The sequence below is a fragment of the Nematolebias whitei genome, chromosome 21 (genome assembly GCF_014905685.2).
Source record: "Nematolebias whitei isolate Nwh7 chromosome 21, NemWhi1, whole genome shotgun sequence".
Taxonomy (NCBI): domain Eukaryota; kingdom Metazoa; phylum Chordata; class Actinopteri; order Cyprinodontiformes; family Rivulidae; genus Nematolebias; species Nematolebias whitei.
Genome location: NC_056518.1, coordinates 32,074,787 through 32,093,900, shown reverse-complemented (window position 1 = coordinate 32,093,900; position 19,114 = coordinate 32,074,787). Strand labels below are relative to the sequence as shown.

The window sequence follows — 19,114 nt, the reverse complement described above, 5'->3', positions numbered from 1 at the left end:
AAAGAAAGAAAGAAAGAAAGAAAGAAAGAAAGAAAGAAAGAAAGAAAAGAAAGAAAGAAAGAAAGAAACATTCTTTTAGTCTGATCGTGCAAAAGAATAAATAATGTTCTTACAGTGCTTTGCATGGTGCTTTCAACACTGATATTAGCAAGAAAAAGCTCTGATATACAGTATGTATATATATATATATTTATGTATATACATGTGTATATATGAAGCTGTCCTGGTCCTCAGCCATACTCCACCCTAAGACTAGGACACCTGAGAGCTGGTCAGGTGCAGCTCAACACGTTTGCTACAGTAAAGTCTGCACTTGTCTTTTCAAGCAGATCGTCACAATTTTCCTAATTTAAGTAAATTGTGGAGCAGAGTAGGAACAGAAATTAAAAAGTGAAATGTGCAACCGTTTCAGTGAAAAGCTCAGAATACGTAGAACCGCAGCATCCTTAAAGGATGAAGCAATGTACACAGAAGACCTCTGGTTGTTTCTTCAATGAGGCCTTCGCATCGTGTCAGTCGTGCTCCTCTTACCAGACCCGATGAGCGGCAGCTAGAAAGTGACATCAGAAAAGTACAGTTTTCATTCCTTTATCCTTAAAAAACTCAAAACCAGAGTCCCTCTGCAGGCCAGTTCCAGAGTCTGTCCTCATCTGTTGGTCCTCGGCACTTCAAGTGATAAGCTGAGGCTCCCAGGACTGGCTGGCTATCTGGGGACGACACTGTGAGATGATCAGAGGTCCCGTCAGGCTCTGGCTGTCCAAGCAGAGACCGCTGACCATGTGCTGCAGAGCCATGCCTTTTGGTTTCCACTTCTGCAAAAATGAAAAAGATGGAAAGGATGAATACGTGTCTTTTAGTGCAGATGTCCTGGGACACCCTGAGCTCTGTAGTCCATGATGTGCCAAAGTTAGTGATGAGTAATGAGCTGAGTCAGACTGGGATTAGAGAATAAATTCCAGACGAGCTGGGGTCACGGTGGAGAACCGGCTGCACTGCACAGCAGACAGCCATCACACAAAACAAAAGCTTTCCTTTTTTCTGCTAAGTGCACCGAGTGTTCGACACAAGAAGGTTCAGGTGGTCGTTTGTGAACAGGCACTGCATGCAAATGATTTTTCTTTAAAAAAAATTCTGTTTTCATTTGTTCATGATCCCATTGATATTTAGTGTTCCACAACCTCCCTCCAATCCTGTTCACAGTTCACCACCAAAAGACAACGAGCTTAATTCACCCTCCCGAGACATGAACTCATAGAAGCCTTTACACTACTGTGATCTATTTTTCTTCCATATGTTGTCCAAAATCTTCCTCGTTCCACAATTTTTGTGCTATTTCAACAAATCACTAATCAAAAGATTCAGCTCTTTCAAGACAATCCTGCTATGTCTTCCGGTATTGATGCAACTTTAGCTTTTTGAAATATTTAGCCTTTTCTGCCATTTTTTTCTCATAGAAAATGAACCGACATCCTTCAAATCTTTAGATCTGTTTATTACCTTTTACTGCTCCTTTCTCGTTTTGTTCTGCTGCAGCTTCTTTCAGCTTTCTTGTGCAAATTTAAACTTTTCAGCTACTTTCAGCTGTTTTTTTCAGCTGTTTTGTGCTCCTTTTAGATTCTTTCTGCTAACTACAACATTTTCGTGCTTCTTCTAACTTCTTTCTGCTAATTTCAGCTTGTTATGCTCATTTTAGCTTATTTCTGCAAGTTTCAGCGTTTCCTGCTATTTCAGCTACTATTTAGCTGTTTTATGTTAATTTTAGCTGTTTCAATTAATACCACATTTTTTGCACTCATTTAAACTTTTTCCAACCTAATTAAAAAAAGGGCTCTCTCCACTTCCTTCTCGTAATTCAAGCTTCTTTCTGCCTTTTTTTTTTTAGCTACTTTTCAGCTGTTTTTGTTGCTAATTTCAATTTTCTTCAGATAATTTCCACAGTTTGTGCTCATTTCTGCTTCTTTCAGCAAACATGTTCTTTCTAATTTCTTCTGGTAATTTCAGGTTGTTTTAGCTTTTCAGCTACTTATTTTTAGAAATTATTTTGCTAATTTCAGTTGTTTTCAGATAAATTCAAACTGTTATGGTAATTTCTGTTACTTTCAGCCTAATTAACTTCTTTCTTCTAATTTCAGATTGTTATGCTCCTTTCAGCTTATTTCTGCTAATTTCAGCTTCTTCTGCTATTTAAGCTACTTTTTTGCTGTTTTGTACTAAATTTAGTTTTTTCAGCTAATTCCACAATGTTTTAGCTAATTTCAGCTCCTTCCACTTCCTTCTGGTAGTTAAAGCTTCTTTCTGCCTTTTCAGCTAAATTTTCAGCTATTTATTTTTTTTGTTAATTTCTACCTTTTTATCTAAGTTCCTAATTTTGTGCTAATTTCTGCTTATTTAAGTCTAATTCAGCAAATATGTGTTTTTTCTGCTTTCTTCTGCTAACTTTGACTTGTTCTTACATTTCAGCTACATTTCAGTATGTTTTTAGCTAATTTCAGCTGTTTTTCAACAAGTTATTCAGCAATAAGCATTCACACTGCATTTTCGCAGGAAATGTAATTTCTCTAGATCGTTCATTAATTTTTAACAAGTCTTTAATAAGATTTTGAACAGGGCTGGGAGTCAGGAGTCCTGAACGTTAGCTCGGTGGGCTGACACTCAAATGAATAAAACATGAGCCGCGGTTCTGATGGGGCTGGTCCCCAACCCTGATCCTCATGGTCCACAGTCCTCCATGTTTCAGGTGTTTCCCTGCTTCAACACAACTGACAGAAATAAACGAGTCACCGACTGGCTTCTGCTACGTTCCGAGCAGGTAATTCAATAATTAAAGTCAGGTGTGTTGAGGCAGAGAAACAGCAGAAAACATATTTGGATACAGAGTGGAAAACAGCTGTACTTGTTGTATTGTTACTGCTGGTGTCACTACAGCACACTGTAAAAACTATGCCCAGTTAAAGTGACATGTTGGTGCTATTTTTTATTTTTTTAACTGACCCTTTAATGTATAAACAACATCGTCTATAAACTTTGTGTTTTTCCACTTTTTATGGTTGGTTCAAGCACAGACGTCCTGCAGTTTTTCAAGTAGCCTTGAGTCAAAGTGATCCATGTTTTCTTTTTTATTCTTGCAGGACTGAATCCAAATTTAATCCTAAAAACCTAAGAGCGTCAATAAATCACTAAGACTAAAGAAAAAGCTGCTTAAATGTGTTCCAGGCAGTTTTCCAGAAGAGAGATCAGGAAGTGTCTGGCTGATGTTGGTGATGGACCATCAGGGAACAAATCAGTGATTCATCAGACAAAAGATAATAATTTAGAAAAACAGAATGGTTCTGCCAGAACCTGCGTTAGTCAGATCTCAGTCTACAGAACTGGACCCACCTCTCGGCTCCAGACACTTCTTGTTTTTGTAGGATTTGTATATCACAGACATTTACGTCTCACATCAGCCCTGGTTGAAACGTGACAATGTAGAACGGTAAATGTAAAAACGTTTAAGTGGCGTTACGTTGACTTTTTTAAAAACTCCCATAAATTAAAGCATGTTTAAGATTGTCTGTTATTTTTGTTGTACGTGTGTGAAAAACCAAAGAGCTGTGCAGCCCGTGTGCACCGTGTTTAATGTTAAATCTGTTTCCTCTCAGACTGCTGGCGGTCGTAACGTTGGGAAACACCACTCGGTCTCTAAAAGACTGCACAAAGGGTTAAATCATGTCATCTGGACAGTTTATTTTTGGGAGAACGTTTCGTCTGTCATCTGAAATACTTCATCTGTCTGAGACCTGCCAACCAGATCCGTCTTATAAATAGCTCCTCCTTGACGTGTTTCAACCCAGCCTGCTGTGGAATTCCCAGAAACTGACTTTACACATGGAAAAAGGAACGATCCGTCCAAAACGATCGATCATCAGGCATAACAATCAAATGTTTTAGGCCTGATGGCTAAACTGCTACTTACAGAAACAGCCTGAGGACACCTGGCCAGAATGGTTCAGAAAAAGGTTACAATGAGGAGCTATTTATAAGACAGAGCTGGTTGGCAGGCCTCAGACTGAAGAAGTCTTTCAGATGAAAGACGAAATGTTTCTCCCAAAAAGAAACTGTCCAGATGACTCGATTTCACCTTTTTGTGATTTATCTACCTGGATGATTGAGCTTTCATATTCTTTCTCTCAAAGATCGTCTCTTCTCCTCTTCTCACCTGTTTCACCTCTTTGCTGTTGCACGGCTCCATCCTGACCTTTGACCCTGCTGTGAAGGCAGAAATTGCCAGACAGAGGTCCTGCTGCTGAATCAGCGGCTCCAACAGCTCCCATTTCTGAAACACACACACACCAAAAAAAAAAAACAACCAGGAGTGTGGTGACCGATGCTGACTGCTACTAAAGTTTCCACTGATTTTATTTTCTGAAAACGTTAAGATTTGTGTAAAATTCAGAAGAAAACAACTTTTACTTTTTTGGCTTTCCATGATGTAAAAATCTTTCAGCTAGTGTTCATCTTCTCGTCTCAGTGAAGATGAACACAGAGCAACAGATTTTTTATCCGTGTGTGTGTGTGTGTGTACACATTTGTGAGTACTTTTTGCAAAATACTTCACAAATCACTGAGCAGACTTTAATGAGACTTAAAGGTTCATTTGATGAACATCTATAGCTGATTACCTTTTGAGTCAACCTACTTCAAGATGGTCGCCACATCATACCCCCCCTCTACCCCCCGCCATACACACGTGTAGTTCTGACCTGCTGCCGGGGCCTGCTGGCCTTGCAGTCTGCCAGTCCGAGGCTGTTGGTCCCACGGGTCTCCAGACACAAAGCTCCCTGTTTGAGCAGGCTGAAAACCGTCTCCTGCTCAGGGACCCTGAGGACACCAGAGACAGAGAAGTGAGGCCAATTCAAGCTCTGACTGTTGTCTCTCTCTGCTCCTTACATGTTCCTCTGAACTCAGACCATTATAGCCAGTGCAATTACATTTATACAATGAGCACATGCACTTAGAGATGAGAGAGGGCAGACGGAGAAAATCTCTCCTGCAGCTTCTAGAGAAGAAAAAAGCAGGAAGTGTGTGTCGTTTTATTGTTGTGGCCTCCTGATATAAGAGTAATGCATACGGCATATTATACGCCCACCAGCAAACCGTTATACAGTAAAATGTAGCAATGGCCCCAACAAACAACGGCCTTTTACTTCATTTGACCTTGATTTGTGACCTTGGAGCTGGGGTGATGAAAAGATTATGCAATACCCCGTCTAGTGATGATGCACGTGGGTATAAAGGTTTGTTAAATTATCTTGAGCAGATCAGAAATTATAAGCGGAACAAGAGAAAGTTTACAGATGGCGTTTTTGTCTTATTACGTCCTGCCTTTGACGAACGTATAAAAAATAAAACAACGTCACTTAATGCTGACTGACCGTCACGACGTGTTGAGAAAGTCGGTTATCATCTGATGATCATCTGATGATCGTCTGATGAAGATACGACTGCATGTCTGTTTCATTATGCTCAAGTTTCTTTATCCATCCATCCAATATCTTTACCCGCTTGTTCCATTTTGGGTCACGGGGGTCGCCGTTGCCCATGTCCAGCAATCACTGTGCGAGGGGCGGGGTACACCCTGGACATGTCTCAAGTCCATCACAGGGACATATAAAGACAAATGAGACAAACAACCATTCACTCTCTCACTCACACCTAGGGACAATTTAGAGTTACCAATCAGCCTAACATGCATGTTTTTGGTCTGTGGGAGGAAACCGGAGCACCCGGAGAAAAACCCACGCATGCACGGAGAGAACATGCAAACTCCACCCAGAAAAGCCCCTGGACCGGGGGTTTGAACCAAGGACCTGCTCGCTGAGAGGCAGCAGCTCTACCAGTTGCGCCATCGTGCTGCCTCAAGTTTCTTTAGTGCAGCTGAAACAGATTTTACAACTTTTTATGAAGTTTATTTTTCAGATCAACTCTAAAGACTTTCTGAGGTAGCTTCAACCCCCTCCCTCTCTGCTGTGCTTCTGCTCTGCTCTAAAGCTGCTCTAAAGCTGTGGAGGTAAACAGTAGGATTATCAGCCCAACGGGATCATTTCAGAGTGTTCACACAGAACAAGTTCCACTCTGAAGCTTTTCAAAGGTTCTAACGGTGGTAACAGAACATCAGGCCTGTAAACAAAATGCTGCACTTCTTTAAATCATCGCACCTCAGCTCAGGGTAGACGTTCTCCATGTACCAGCGGAAAGGTTTGCAGTTCAGTTTCCGCCGCAGAGTTAAACGATCTGCAATGCTGCAAGGAAAAACAAACAGAGACCAGATACAAGGAAGAAAAACAAAATGGAAGAAGAGAGATGAGTGAGAAATAGAGATGGAGAAGTTGATGCAATATTTCTCTTCATGATTTGTAGCATTTGGGGTAAAAAACATAAACACTAACCTGCCGAAGGCCTTGCCCTGAGCAGACGGCCGGGCAGAGTAGTAGTACTGTTTGTACTCGTCCATCCAGACCTCAGCAGCCCGCCGAGTGTTCCTGTAGAGAGAGACACACACACACGAGCCATCAAACATAAACCCTGCTTTCAGTTGAAAAAAACAAGATTAAAAAAATTAAGAAAAATATTGTTTTGTATTTTTTGGCTAAAATTAATTGTCTTTGGTTCATGGTAATATGTGAGAAATGTAAATACCCCCCACAACCACCACCACCACCACCATAACCATAATTCATTCCTTAGTTGAAGCAAAATTCATGGGAAAAAGATGCAATGTGATTGCTGATCTAGTGATCTATGATCGATTATTCTGGTCTTGGAGGTTAAAAGCCACAGAATGATGCAGTAAAATGATAATACATTTAAATGCATTTTTTTAATGTTACTTTTCTGACTACAGTTGTTTACAGCAGTCCCTCACTACTTCGCGGTTAGTTTTTCGTGGACTCGTTCTATCGCGGTTTTTCAAAATACGATTGGACATGAATCACAAGTGGCTGATTGATGGATGAGATGCACGACCGGCATGGAATTTTTATTCAAAACAAATTATTTTAAATGATTTAGCACCTGTTGCACCTCTGTGCAGCCCACACTGCTGGATAAGCTTCCTCCTGCAGCTGATCAGCTGTTCTTCGTGCAGACTGCAGAGCGGAGGAGTGGGCGTGGCCAAGAGCGCTTGCATGTGGCAAAGAGCAGAGGAGGCAGGGAGCTGAAATCATGACATTCTGCGCTCTTTTAGAGTATTTAGAGTTTAGAAACTTTGTTTAGAATATTGCCAGAGTGTGGGAAGGGTTCACTTGTCGCTGGTCTTCAGGGTATGGATCCCCCGCGATAAACAAGGGACTACTGTACAGTCTTTAGAGTGGTACCATTTCAAAGTTTATGTTTTGAAAGTTTATTTAAAGATCGTGTCTCGATTGGTTATGTCTGAGTTAGCACAGGAGAAACGTGTCGCTTCTGCTCGTCCATTACAACACTGGAAGTGACAGAAGTAGCACCGTGTCTGTGTCTGTTTTCACTATTTCTCTTTACAGGGGTGTAACAGAGACACGTCAGGTTTTAGCGTATGAAGGTCGTGTTGTCACAGAAACATTCAGATGGTGGAACCAGATAAAACGGCTCCCTTTCCTTCGACAGTCAGACGAAATGCTTCGGCTGAAGTGTTTGTTTACATGTGACTGAAGTCAGCTGAGTCATGTGACCTTTAGAAGAGCAACCTGTTACAAGACAGTAAATGGTGATATTAGCTCAGTCCACTCACTTAATGTAGGTAAGAGCGTTGCCTTCTGGGAAGTCGTACGGGTGCCGTTTCCTGAACACATGACCCACACGGCTGCAGGGGAGAATCTCCAGACTTCCCCCACACATCCAGACCCGGAACGAAAGTTCTGCAGGAGAACAGGAACTCGACATGAGAAAACGTTTGCCGATATGTCATTAAATTCTTCCTGTTTGTCTCAGTTTATTTATCTGCGTATGTGTCCACAGTGGACCGATGAACGTCATCACCTGCTACATTTTCACAGCTGGCGCATGGCTACCCACAAAAAAATCTGTGAAGTTAGCGTCTCTTTGGGCTGCGGCGCTTGAGACTAGCCAGACTCAAAATGGCAAGAAAATAAATAAGATTCCTGTTGCTGTTTCACTGCATTTTGAACAAATGTTCAGCAAGTTGCAGCTACTTTGTGTGACCAGTTTAAGAAAATCCTGGTGTATTTTCATGTGTCTGGTTTGAAAAACTACATTCATGGGCGCACACGTTATTTTCTTGCCCACCATGACAGCAGCCCACATGTTTATGATTTAATCTAATGGAGTACACTTTAGAAATGAAGACAGATACATCTCGATTAGGTGGTTTTTTAAATTATAATTATTCATAACTGATGCAGTTTTAAGACCGGAGCATTCTTTCACCAGTTATTTGACGATCTTAATAAGATTTATTTGACTATATTTATGTTTTATTTCTAGAACACTTGTAAAGGTGTCTGTTTTTTCTTACAGCCTGGGCCAGCTGCTCCTCAGCGGAGCACTTGAAGCGACATGAGAGTGGTGTACTTCAGCTGCTTCTCTGCATAAACAGGCCCACTAAGTTCTGACCAATCACACAAGACTTGCTGCAAACCCCTGCATGAACAAACTTCTGCCAGGAGCTTGAGCACAGAAAGGTCCAGCCTGCAACAGAAGTCCAGATACTTTGTGTGCGTGCTTTAATTTTAAATGTCCTGGATGACTGAAAATCTAGACGAGCGCGTTGCAGTGATTTAAAACAAATAATAAATCAATAAACGTATAACGGTTTGTAGAGTTTGGACCTAGAAATGCAGACAAAATATGAGAGACTCAAGAGTCACGATTTCAATAGAGAACAGTAGGCCGGCGAAGCAACAATTAAAGAAAACCGGACATCATATGACGAGGGCACGCAGAGACAGACGGGCTGTAAGAATGAGTTTAAGAAGGCTGGCGCTGAGGAGGTGATTACAAACAGGTGGCTTGATAGTAACAGGGAACAGGTGAAGGTGGTGGTGCAGACCAGAGAAGGAACAACCCTTACAAGAGGAATGGTTTGTAGTTTTGGAGCCGAGTGTTTTTCTGGACTATTCCACCATAACTTAACCTTGGGCCACAACAACATTTATTTTTAAGAAATTTAAAAGCTAGAAATTATAGTTTCCTCAAATGATGGGGTGGCTGGTTTACATATACGTACAAATGGTGGCAGCCATCTTGGATTTTGAAGTAGCAACCCAGTTAATGCTGATCTTTCTTACAGATGTAGCCACACACCAGAATGGAAGTTGGTACCTCACTTACTTTTCAAGTTATGCTCACAACGTGCACAGATGGAAGGTATTCCAGTTTCCTTCTTTGTTTCAAGACAGGGGACAACAATAAACACAAAAAAACTACCACCACCCCGATCCTGACTAAATGACCCAATTAATGACATTTATATGCGTTTGTGTGTGAAATGAGCTTACCAAAGTTCTCCCCTCCCCAGATGTCCATGTGTGTGTCGTACTGGCCCAGGTGGTTGAACCAGCTCTTATCCATGACAAAAATCCCTCCTGCGATGACGGGAGTCCTGAGAAGGAAGAAGGCTTCACTTACAATCACACACAAATACATTTCCCCTTCAACATGGGGAGGGTTTATCCTCAGGGGAAAAGTTACAAACATTTCTGTGTTAGAAAATTCACACATTTATTCAAAATGACTCGTCCACACCATCGTGTTAGAAAAGGAAGTTTCCTCCAAACTAAGGCTTGCAGATCAGAATGTAATAAAATAATCATCTGCTTCTTATCAAAGATAGATAAATGAATCATCAGTTAAACAACGCAGCCCTGAAAAAACACTTAAAATTATCATCTTCTGCATGATTAAGATTTTGGGACAATTTATTTGAAATCAACATGTCAAACAAATATGTAAAGAAAAGTGAAGAAAAAATATTAAAATAAATAAAGTAACTAACAAGGTAAACAAAAAAACAAGCCATGTTCTCCCCAGTTTATTTTGTTCTTGTTTTGAGAATCAAAACAGATTTTCTTCTTTATTTTTTGCAGGTTCTGTCCTGGCCGTGGAACACTGGACCAGCTCTTTACCCTCACTAGGGTCCTCGAAGTTTGCCCATCATGTGTTTTGTGAACTTGGAGAAGGCTTTCACCCGTGTTTCTAGGGGTACACTGTGTGGGGGGCTCCGTGAGCCCTTAATCATCTTAATCACGTAGAAGCCTGATTAAGATCTGTTTTTTTATTTTTGTTTGTTTGAAATAATTTTTCTGATTGGACCCTGCTGTCTGACAAAGGGCCTCACGTTTGACTCCAGAATTGTTAGTCCTCAGAGGAGTTCATGGTCAGTTCAATGACTGTAAGAAGAGTATATTGTGTGATTTTAAAACAAGCCCAAATCATCAGCCTTCCGCCTCCGTGCCTTACAGTTGAAGTGAGCTGTTTGTGCCTGTATGCAGTGGTTGCTGTCCACCAAATGTGGTTAAGCATTTCAGCTAAACATCTTTGTTTGGCAAACCCTGTTTGTCAGTTTATTCAAATGTAACTTTTCAAACCTGACTCTACGCTGCAGAGCTTCCCCAACCGTTATCCAAGGAGGGCGGCCTGTCCCACCATAAAGATCATGGCGCATGTAAAAATTAACATACATCTGTACGTGTTCACACAAGAGCGCAGACAGACCGACAGAAGGTATTTTGTTTCCAATTCCCCTTTTTTGCTTCGCGGCGGAGACAAAAACGAGGTTATCACCATCAGAAACACCCACCTGATGGGCTGCGTGGGATCACTTCTCGCCATTTTCTGCTCAATAGGAATCTGCTCCCATTTGAAGTGGAGACTCCAGTCAAATCCTGAAACACAAAATTAAATCCGCTTTAAAATTCAATTGTGTTTCCTGAAAATATCTCCTATAGAAACTGATGAAACAGACAAGTTTTTTGTTGATTTTGACTGAAGGAAATTACACAATTTATATATTCATTCATGTTTATTGTGTGAATGTTTATGAAGCATTCACTCTATTGTGATCCATTTTTCTTCTGTACATTTTTCAGCTTCTTTCTCGTTCCACAATTTTTGTGCTATTTCAACAAATCATCAAAACGTTCAGCTCTTTCAGAACAATCGTGCTATGACTTTTTGGTATTGTTGTAACTTTAGTGTTTGGAAATATTTATCCTGTTCTGCCATTTCAGCTACTATTTAGTTGTTTTATGCTAATTTTAGCTATTTTGGCTAATTATTTCAATTCAATTCAACAATACTTTATTAATCCCAGAGGGAAATTAAATGTTGTGGTAACTCATCATCCTGGTTTCATTAAAGAGATGTTCTGGATGCTGATGGCTGTGGGCAGGAAGGATCTCTTGAAGCATCTGTGCTACAACAGATCTCAAGAAGCCTCTGACTGAAGACACTTTGTTGTTGTATGACAGTCTGATGAAGAGGATGCTGAGGGTTGTCTATAATGTTCTTCATTTTATGAAGAATCCTTCTTTGTACAATCATCTCCAGAGGTTCTAGAGGAGTCCCCAGAACTGAGCCAGCCTTCTTTATGAGCTTGTTGATCTTTTTGAAGTCACTTGCTCTGGTGCTGCTACCCCAGCAGATGATGGCAGAAGAGACAGCGCTCTCTACAACAGACTTATAGAAGATATGCAGCATATTGCTGCAAACGTTGAAGGACTTCAGCTTCCTCAAGAAGTACAGTCTGCTCTGTCCCTTCTTGTAGACGGCTTCACTGTTGCATCTCCAGTCCAGTCTGTTGTCCAGGTGAACCCCAAGGTATTTATACTTCTCCACCACCTCCACTTCTTCTCCCATGATGGAAATAGGGTTGGACCTGTTCCTGTTTCTCCTGAAATCTACAATCATCTCCTTTGTTTTTTCTTTTGCACTCATTTCAACTTTTTTTCAGCGTAATTCAGTAAAAATGTGCTCTCACTTCTTCCTTCTGGAAGTTTCTTTCTGCTTTTTTTGGCTATTTTTCAGCTGTTTATTTATTTTTTGCTAATTTTAGCTTTTTTCAGATAATACCCACTTCTTTGAGCTCATTTTTGCTTCTTTCAGCTTAACTGGGCAAACATGTTTTTTCTGCTTTCTTCTGCTAACTTAAGCTTGTGCTACCTTTTCAGATAACTTTTAGCATATTTAGTTACTTTCAGCTGTTTTCAGAAAAAATTAAGTTTTTCATGTTAATTTCTGCTACTTTCAGCCTAATTAACTTCTTTATGCTAATTGCAACTTGTTATGCTCCTTTCAGCTTTTTCTGCTCTTTCAGCTACTATTTAGCTCTTTTGATGCTAATTTTAGCTTTTTCAGTTAATTCTGTATTTTTTTAGCTCATTTCAGTTCTTTCCAGCTTCTTTTTGCCCTTTCAGCTACTTTTCAGCTATTGCTTGTTAATTTCAGCTTTTTAAGCTAATTTCCTAATTTCTGTGCTCATTTCTGCTAATTTAAACCTAATTCAGCAAATATGTGCTCTTTCTGCTTTCTTCTGCTAACTTAAGCTTATTCTTCCATTTCAGCTACATTTCAGCATGTTTTTAGCTAATTTCAGCTGTTTTTCAGCAAGTTCTTCTGCAATAAGCATATTTCTAAAATCAAAAGGTGACCAATGAAACACTGCAAATTTAAATCTAGTTTATGTTTGGCTCCGTCTTTCTGTTTTTATCGTGGGTAATGGGTCCTGGTAGAGTTGTGATGACGTGTAGTGTTTTGTGTGTGTGCTTGTGTGTATTTGGACCGGACCTCCTCTCAGGTCGGCAGAAGCAGCCAAGTAGGCAAAGTTATCCAGGCTGATGACATCGATGATGGGGCTGACCACTCGTGTGTGATCCTGGGAGAGGAAACAAACATCAAATTATTACAAGAATAAATTTGTAAGCAAACAAACAGTGGAATATTTTAGTTTACCAGAAATACTGAGGCCTAATTATCCAACTTTATATCTATGTTTTCATTCAACCATTCTGGACGACGGACCTGCATCCAAACTTTAATTATTAATACTGAGAGTCAAACAAAGAGAAAACTTGTATATTTTCTCAGTAATATGTGTGAACTTCAGGTTGTTTAACATAAATTGTGACTCATTAAAAGCTTTATTCTGATTAATATGTGAGCCTTAATGTACCGTCACACATGGACAGATCATCGGCTAATATATAAAAATATAAATATAAATATAAATATATATATATATATATATATATATATATATATATATATATATATAATATTTCCAGATTTGCTGTCATCATGATTTTGTATTACTTCCATACAACGCTGAGAAAAAAATAACAAGTCTCTTATTTGGTATTGGATCACAACCTTGAAATATTTGTTCTGGTCTAATTAAGACAAATAAATTGGATTTTAATAGACGGGAATTATTACATGAATGAACAATTTCATGTAAAAACATGACCTGTCTGCCTGACCTCCTCTCTGTGCAGTTTATCTAGATCAGTTTGTGAGTCTAACCCTGAGAGAAATCTGTAAAGAAAATTTTTCTAAGCAGTATACTTTACATCTGTTGGGCTTTGAACTCACCTCTGGAGCTCTAAGAGCCTAAAGAAGCTGTACTGATGAGCTCTAAATGCTGCAAAGGCTCTTTACAGCACAGCGTTCAAGATAAATACATGTGAATAAAAACCTTCCGGAATTGGGAATGCTTTTTGTGAATGCAGACTTTTTATCATTTCCACACGAAACATGATGAGATTATTCTTTGTTGTTGAATAAATAATCACAGGAATTGCCACGTTACATTTCAAAGTGTCACTTAACTAACACAACTGCCTGCCATACCAACACCTCTTTTGTCTCCCAGTTTCAGCTCATCAGCAACACACAGCTGATGTGAATGGACCAGGCCAGTCTTCAAGCTTCTGTGTTATCGTCCTGTCATTGTTGGGTATGGAGTGTTTGGCCAGACTCTTTCTTTACTTCTTTTCTGTTGTGGTCGTTAGCAAAATGCAGGTAAATAAAACGTGCCTGCTCTGGACTGAACTCGTTGAAAGTGTCTGTGCAGACGTAAAGTCAGAACTATCATGAAACCCTGGCGATGCCAACCTCATGCAACGTTGACTCCAAGCGACAGGCACAAGGTCACACTTGGTTTTTCTCATCCTTTATCCCCCACGTGGACGATTCCACTTCACTTTAAGCTCAGGTCCTCTAGGAGGCCTGGGAGCTTCTGTTCAGTATCTTAGCTGTTCCTGTTCAGGTGTGCAACTGCTCAGTGAGACAGGTGGGGGCAAGACCACTTAGAGCTTCAACAACAAATAAAACAACTTTTAAATGAATTTGAAAATGTACTGGCAGTCAGTCCAGTGCAACTAAACTGTCACAACCTGTTCTCTTGGACCAGTCCAACAACATGCAGCAGCACTTTGGACTCTCAGAAGATAAGAAACAGAGGACACACTGACCCCTGTATGCACTGTAAAGAGTGTGTTGGAGTAATCCAACCGAGTGGTGACAAAGAAGGGATTAAAATGCTGCCTAGAAATAACAGGCTTTACTTGAGGCAGCTGCCTTATCTGAAAAAGCTTGGTATAACCACAGCTCTGATCTGTTTGGGGAGCTCAGGATCAGCATCCAATTTGATCCTCAAGTTTGTGAAGGTTGGCTTGTTGTATTGGGCCAAAGCACCACAACAAATTCTTATTCAGGTTTAAGAAATTCAGTGCAATCAAGGCCTTTATGTCATTTAGCTTAGCAGTGGCGCTGCAGAATGTGTTCCTTTTCTAAGGGGGAACATAAATCTGGCAGTCATCCGTGTACAGGTTAAATGTAATGCTGTGTTTTCATGAAACCCAGTGGAAGCAAATATAGACAAAAGATGAGGGGACCTAAAACAGAGCCATGTGGGACTACCCTCCCTCCATGAGGAAGGAGCAGAGGAGGATACATGGTCACCGAGGCTCATGTATATATTTTACTTGACCAAGCAGGCTCTGAACCCTCCAACTGTGACCCTGACGCCCACAAACTGCTCCAGATGTCAGAGTAAACGATGCTCCCCTGTGTCAAATGCAACAGTTGGGTCTGAAAGCACAAGAACAGTCACCAGCGTCTGCGGCAACAAATATGTTGCTACAAACTGTCCCCTGTCCCAGAGAGATTTAAATAGTGAATGTTTTGTAATTTTGGAGTTGAGTGTTTTTGTGGACTGGAATTAAAACAGAATGCAAGAAAACCTTAATGTTTTTGGTGCAAGATATTTAGGTGGGTATTTTTTTTCCCACATTTACATATGTTCATGTATGGGGGCAGCCATCTTGGATTTTGACGTGGCAACCCATTTTTCAAAAGGAACCTTTTGTACACTTAGATGCAGCCACACACCAAAAAGAAAGTTAGCACAATGCCCATTTTTCAAGCTATCATGCTCATGACATGGACAGATGGAGGGCATTTTCAATTTCCCCTCTTCGCTCCACCATAGGGGGCAAAAAATTCTGATTCAGTGATGTGTAGGAATTTAAAATCGGATTAAATCCTCTAAAATATTTGCTCTTTCTGAAGGGCCATGAATTGATGATTATAAACTATCTCCTTAAAGATCTTTGAAAGAAAAGGAAGTTCTGAAATAGGCCTGGAGTTAACAGGAACTGTAGGATTAAGAGAAGGTTGTTTAGAGGTTGGACGACTGCATGTTTCAAATCAACAGGGACCACAGCTGAAGACTGACTGCTGTTAACAAGAACATGAGGCCCGACAGTTGGGAAAACCTCTTTAAATATTTAAGGAGGCACATCATTATTTGGAAAGCCCCCAAGCTTTAAATATTCAAGATACTGCAAGGAGGACAAGTGGCGCTTTGCCACTGTCTGTGCACTCATCGGTTCCACTGCTGTACCCACCCCCACTCTGCCCGGTTTATGAGACCACCTTGTTGGTCGTTCCAAGCGTACTGCTCCGAGATGACGATTTTGACGTAGGCAGCGTTGATTGGCCAGCGGAGCTACGTCACTGGATGACCCGCCCAGCAAAATCATGGTGTTATTTTTCCTCGTTTCTGGTAATGGAAGCTCCAAAAATGGTGTCATAGGCCAGGGCTATTCAAATGGTGGCTCGCGGGCCAGAAGTGGTGGACCCAAAACCAAAACAGTGTTCCTGTGAAAAGAAGTATAGTTTCCATCTCCTACCTACAGATGAGGAAGAATGTAAGAAGAATAAGAAGAATGTGGATGAAAAATGTGAACTTGAAGAGACCATCCAAAACAGCGGATGGAGGAAAACCTGCATCCTGCTTTGTGTCTGGACTACAATAAACCACCGGAGAAGAGACGCTGGTTCCTCAGAAGGATTGAAAACAGTATTATGATATGATTTCAAGTGTATAGAGGGCACAGCACTAAAATTTTTGTTTGTCTTCTGTATTATGATTTTCTCTGCAATGAACCCAGGCTCAGTGATGGAGGACTTTAAGGCTTTGGCTGGTCTCAATGTCTGATTTAAGGTAAATAAGAATTTGCCCCACCTCTTTTAACAAAACACCACCGACCTTATTACTGTGTAGATACTGATACACGTCAGAACTTTTCAGGTTGTTCATCTCTTCACTGTCGGAAGAACCGTCAATGAATAGCTAAATATGCTAGTAGATGTAGCTAAATATGCTAACAGATGTAGCTAAATATGCTAGTGCATGTAATCTGCAGCCACTTCTTCAGCTTGTCCTCCATCCCTCGTCCTCAGCAGGCAGCAGTATGATTATATTGTCCTGTCTGAGCTCTGACAGGTGGTGTTCCCACATGTTTACATTAAATCCACAATGCTCTGAGAAAATACATTAGCTCGTACTGTTTGCACATAAACAAATGCTGGTTCTTGTCTGCACTGGAAGTCGCGCCCATAATTCACGCAAGGCAGCATGGGGGCTAGGAATAAGGTGGATAAAGCGTCTAGTTGTGCATGTCATCCTGCTTTCCTCTTCGGATACAGAGTTCCTTGAGTTAATTCACAGAAAGCAGAAAAATGGGAGATTCCTTCGAGGACATAAACGACAACAAACAAGTGGTTTAGTTTTATGAAGTACATAAATATAGTGCACATTATAAAATCAAAGAAGCAGTTTTGTTTGAATTCTCCAGTACAGGCATCACTGAATTTAGTCTAAAATGTTTTGGTGGAACGAACCTCCTACAGCGCAGCCAAGAAACGCCAACATCTTCCACCTAAAACCTAAACTCCACTACACTGTGTCTGAGCGGACGAGCGTGAAGCACGGCCGTGTGTTCTTCTACCTCCTTGACTCTCTGGATCATGGGCTGCAGCCAGTCGGTGTTGACCTCACAGTGGCTGTCCAGGAAGGTCAGAACCGAGGCCGAGGCCGTGTTGGCTCCTCGCACTCGCGATCGAATCAAACCTGAAGGAAACACGACACCAGAGTTTCAAGCCTCAAACAGGAAGAGTCTGACAGCGTGGATGTAGTGAAGCAACGTGTTTTGATCCCGGAGCTCCAAAGATACCAGCGGGTACTGATCCAAAACATGATTTAGGTCAAAGTTAAAACTATTGAGTAGTTTTAAACTTTCTAAAATTTTTGAAAATCTCTAATCATAGAAATCAGGTGAAATAAAACGAAACGGCAAAAACAGTGTTTTTAAAATCTTACCCAGACAATTAATCTTCCTGTTCAGAAGTCCTTCCAAAACATCCTTTTTATATCAGGAAGCGAATAATTAAATTATACATTGTTTTAACTTTCTACAGTTTGGATTTTGCACGTAGTGAGTAGTTTGTCTATAAACTATTTGGATAGTTCTGTGTTTGGATCTTGACTTTCTGTTCAGTCTGTTAAAACACTGGTGAGAAGAGTGAACCAAACATTTATCTGTGATGTTCTGGTGCCATGATGGCTTGTAAAAAGAAATAATACGCAGGTGCTGGTGACGGTGCAGACTTCAGTGATAGCACCAGAACATCAGAGGGCTCAGGATGCAGAAGAAAACTAAAAACTGATTTACTTTAAATGCACAAAAACAAAAAGCTAAACTCTAGAGGGAAACGACACAGGAAGGCATGAGGGAGCACGAGCAGGACCGAGACATATGAACGTTTGAAGACAATGAACCGCTCTGGGAGTATTGATCAGAAATTATATAAAAGGAATGGAGGGAGTGGAAAGTGGCAGCACATGGGTGATTGATCATGGGAAGGTGAGAGTGATACGCTGAACGAGAAGCATTGTGGAGGCTGGATGAGGGTGAGAACTGGCACAGGGAACACAGCGGACTGAACCAAAACACAAGGGACATAAAAACATAAACCACAAAGAGAAATAAGACAAAAGGATGAACTGAAGGGACTAAATCAAAATAGAAAAACAAACTATGACAGTGTTAGTGTTTAATAAGATTGGACTTGTTTTAACACAAATCATCACATGGTAAAACTTAAAAGTTGACAATGTTTCCAAAAAGAACAAATGTCACATTTCATAGTGAGGAACAATAGGAATCCATGCGAAGACATGACTGGAAAAACAATAAAAATGTTTTAAAACTAATCATGAGAAGTGCAGCATCAGACCAACTCGTACAAGCAGCTCATCGTATCACATAAACAGCACCGGTGGAAGTTATTTATACTCTTGGTGTTTCATGTTTTACTTTGTTTATCTTCCTATAAAAACCACATGTGGACCATAGGAATCACACCTGGACCATAGAAACCACACCTGGACCATAGAAACCACACCTGGACCATATAAAACACACCTGGACCATAGGAATCACACCTGGACCATAGAAACCACACCTGGACCATAGAATCTACACCTGGACAATATAAACTACAATTGGACCATAGGTACTACACCTGGACTATAGGAACTACAACTAGACTATAGGAACTACACCTAGACTAAAAGGAACTACACCTGGACCATAGGAACTACACCTAGACTATAGGAACTACACCTAGACGAAAAGAACTACACCTGGACTATAGGAACTACACCTAGACTATAGGAACTACACCTGGACCATAGAATCTACACCTGGACAATATAAACTACAATTGGACCATAGGAACTACACCTGGACTATAGGAACTACACCTAGACTATAGGAACTACACCTAGACTATA

General features: G+C 40.6%; 1 protein-coding gene across 1 annotated transcript in view; it reads right to left on the bottom strand.

Annotated features, from left to right (window-relative positions):
* Positions 1-248: 248 nt before the first annotated feature.
* galnt16 (UDP-N-acetyl-alpha-D-galactosamine:polypeptide N-acetylgalactosaminyltransferase 16) overlaps positions 249-19,114 on the bottom strand; it is a 30,812-nt gene continuing 11,946 nt past the window's right edge. The window contains exons 6-15 of the mRNA XM_037694626.1: positions 17,268-17,389; positions 12,760-12,847; positions 10,775-10,859; positions 9,474-9,577; positions 7,748-7,874; positions 6,429-6,521; positions 6,198-6,281; positions 4,743-4,860; positions 4,199-4,315; positions 249-812 (exon numbers count right to left, since the gene is read on the bottom strand). Coding sequence (XP_037550554.1) covers positions 669-812; positions 4,199-4,315; positions 4,743-4,860; positions 6,198-6,281; positions 6,429-6,521; positions 7,748-7,874; positions 9,474-9,577; positions 10,775-10,859; positions 12,760-12,847; positions 17,268-17,389 — 1,082 coding nt within the window. The 3' untranslated portion in view covers positions 249-668. The remainder of the gene's footprint in view (positions 813-4,198; positions 4,316-4,742; positions 4,861-6,197; positions 6,282-6,428; positions 6,522-7,747; positions 7,875-9,473; positions 9,578-10,774; positions 10,860-12,759; positions 12,848-17,267; positions 17,390-19,114) is intronic.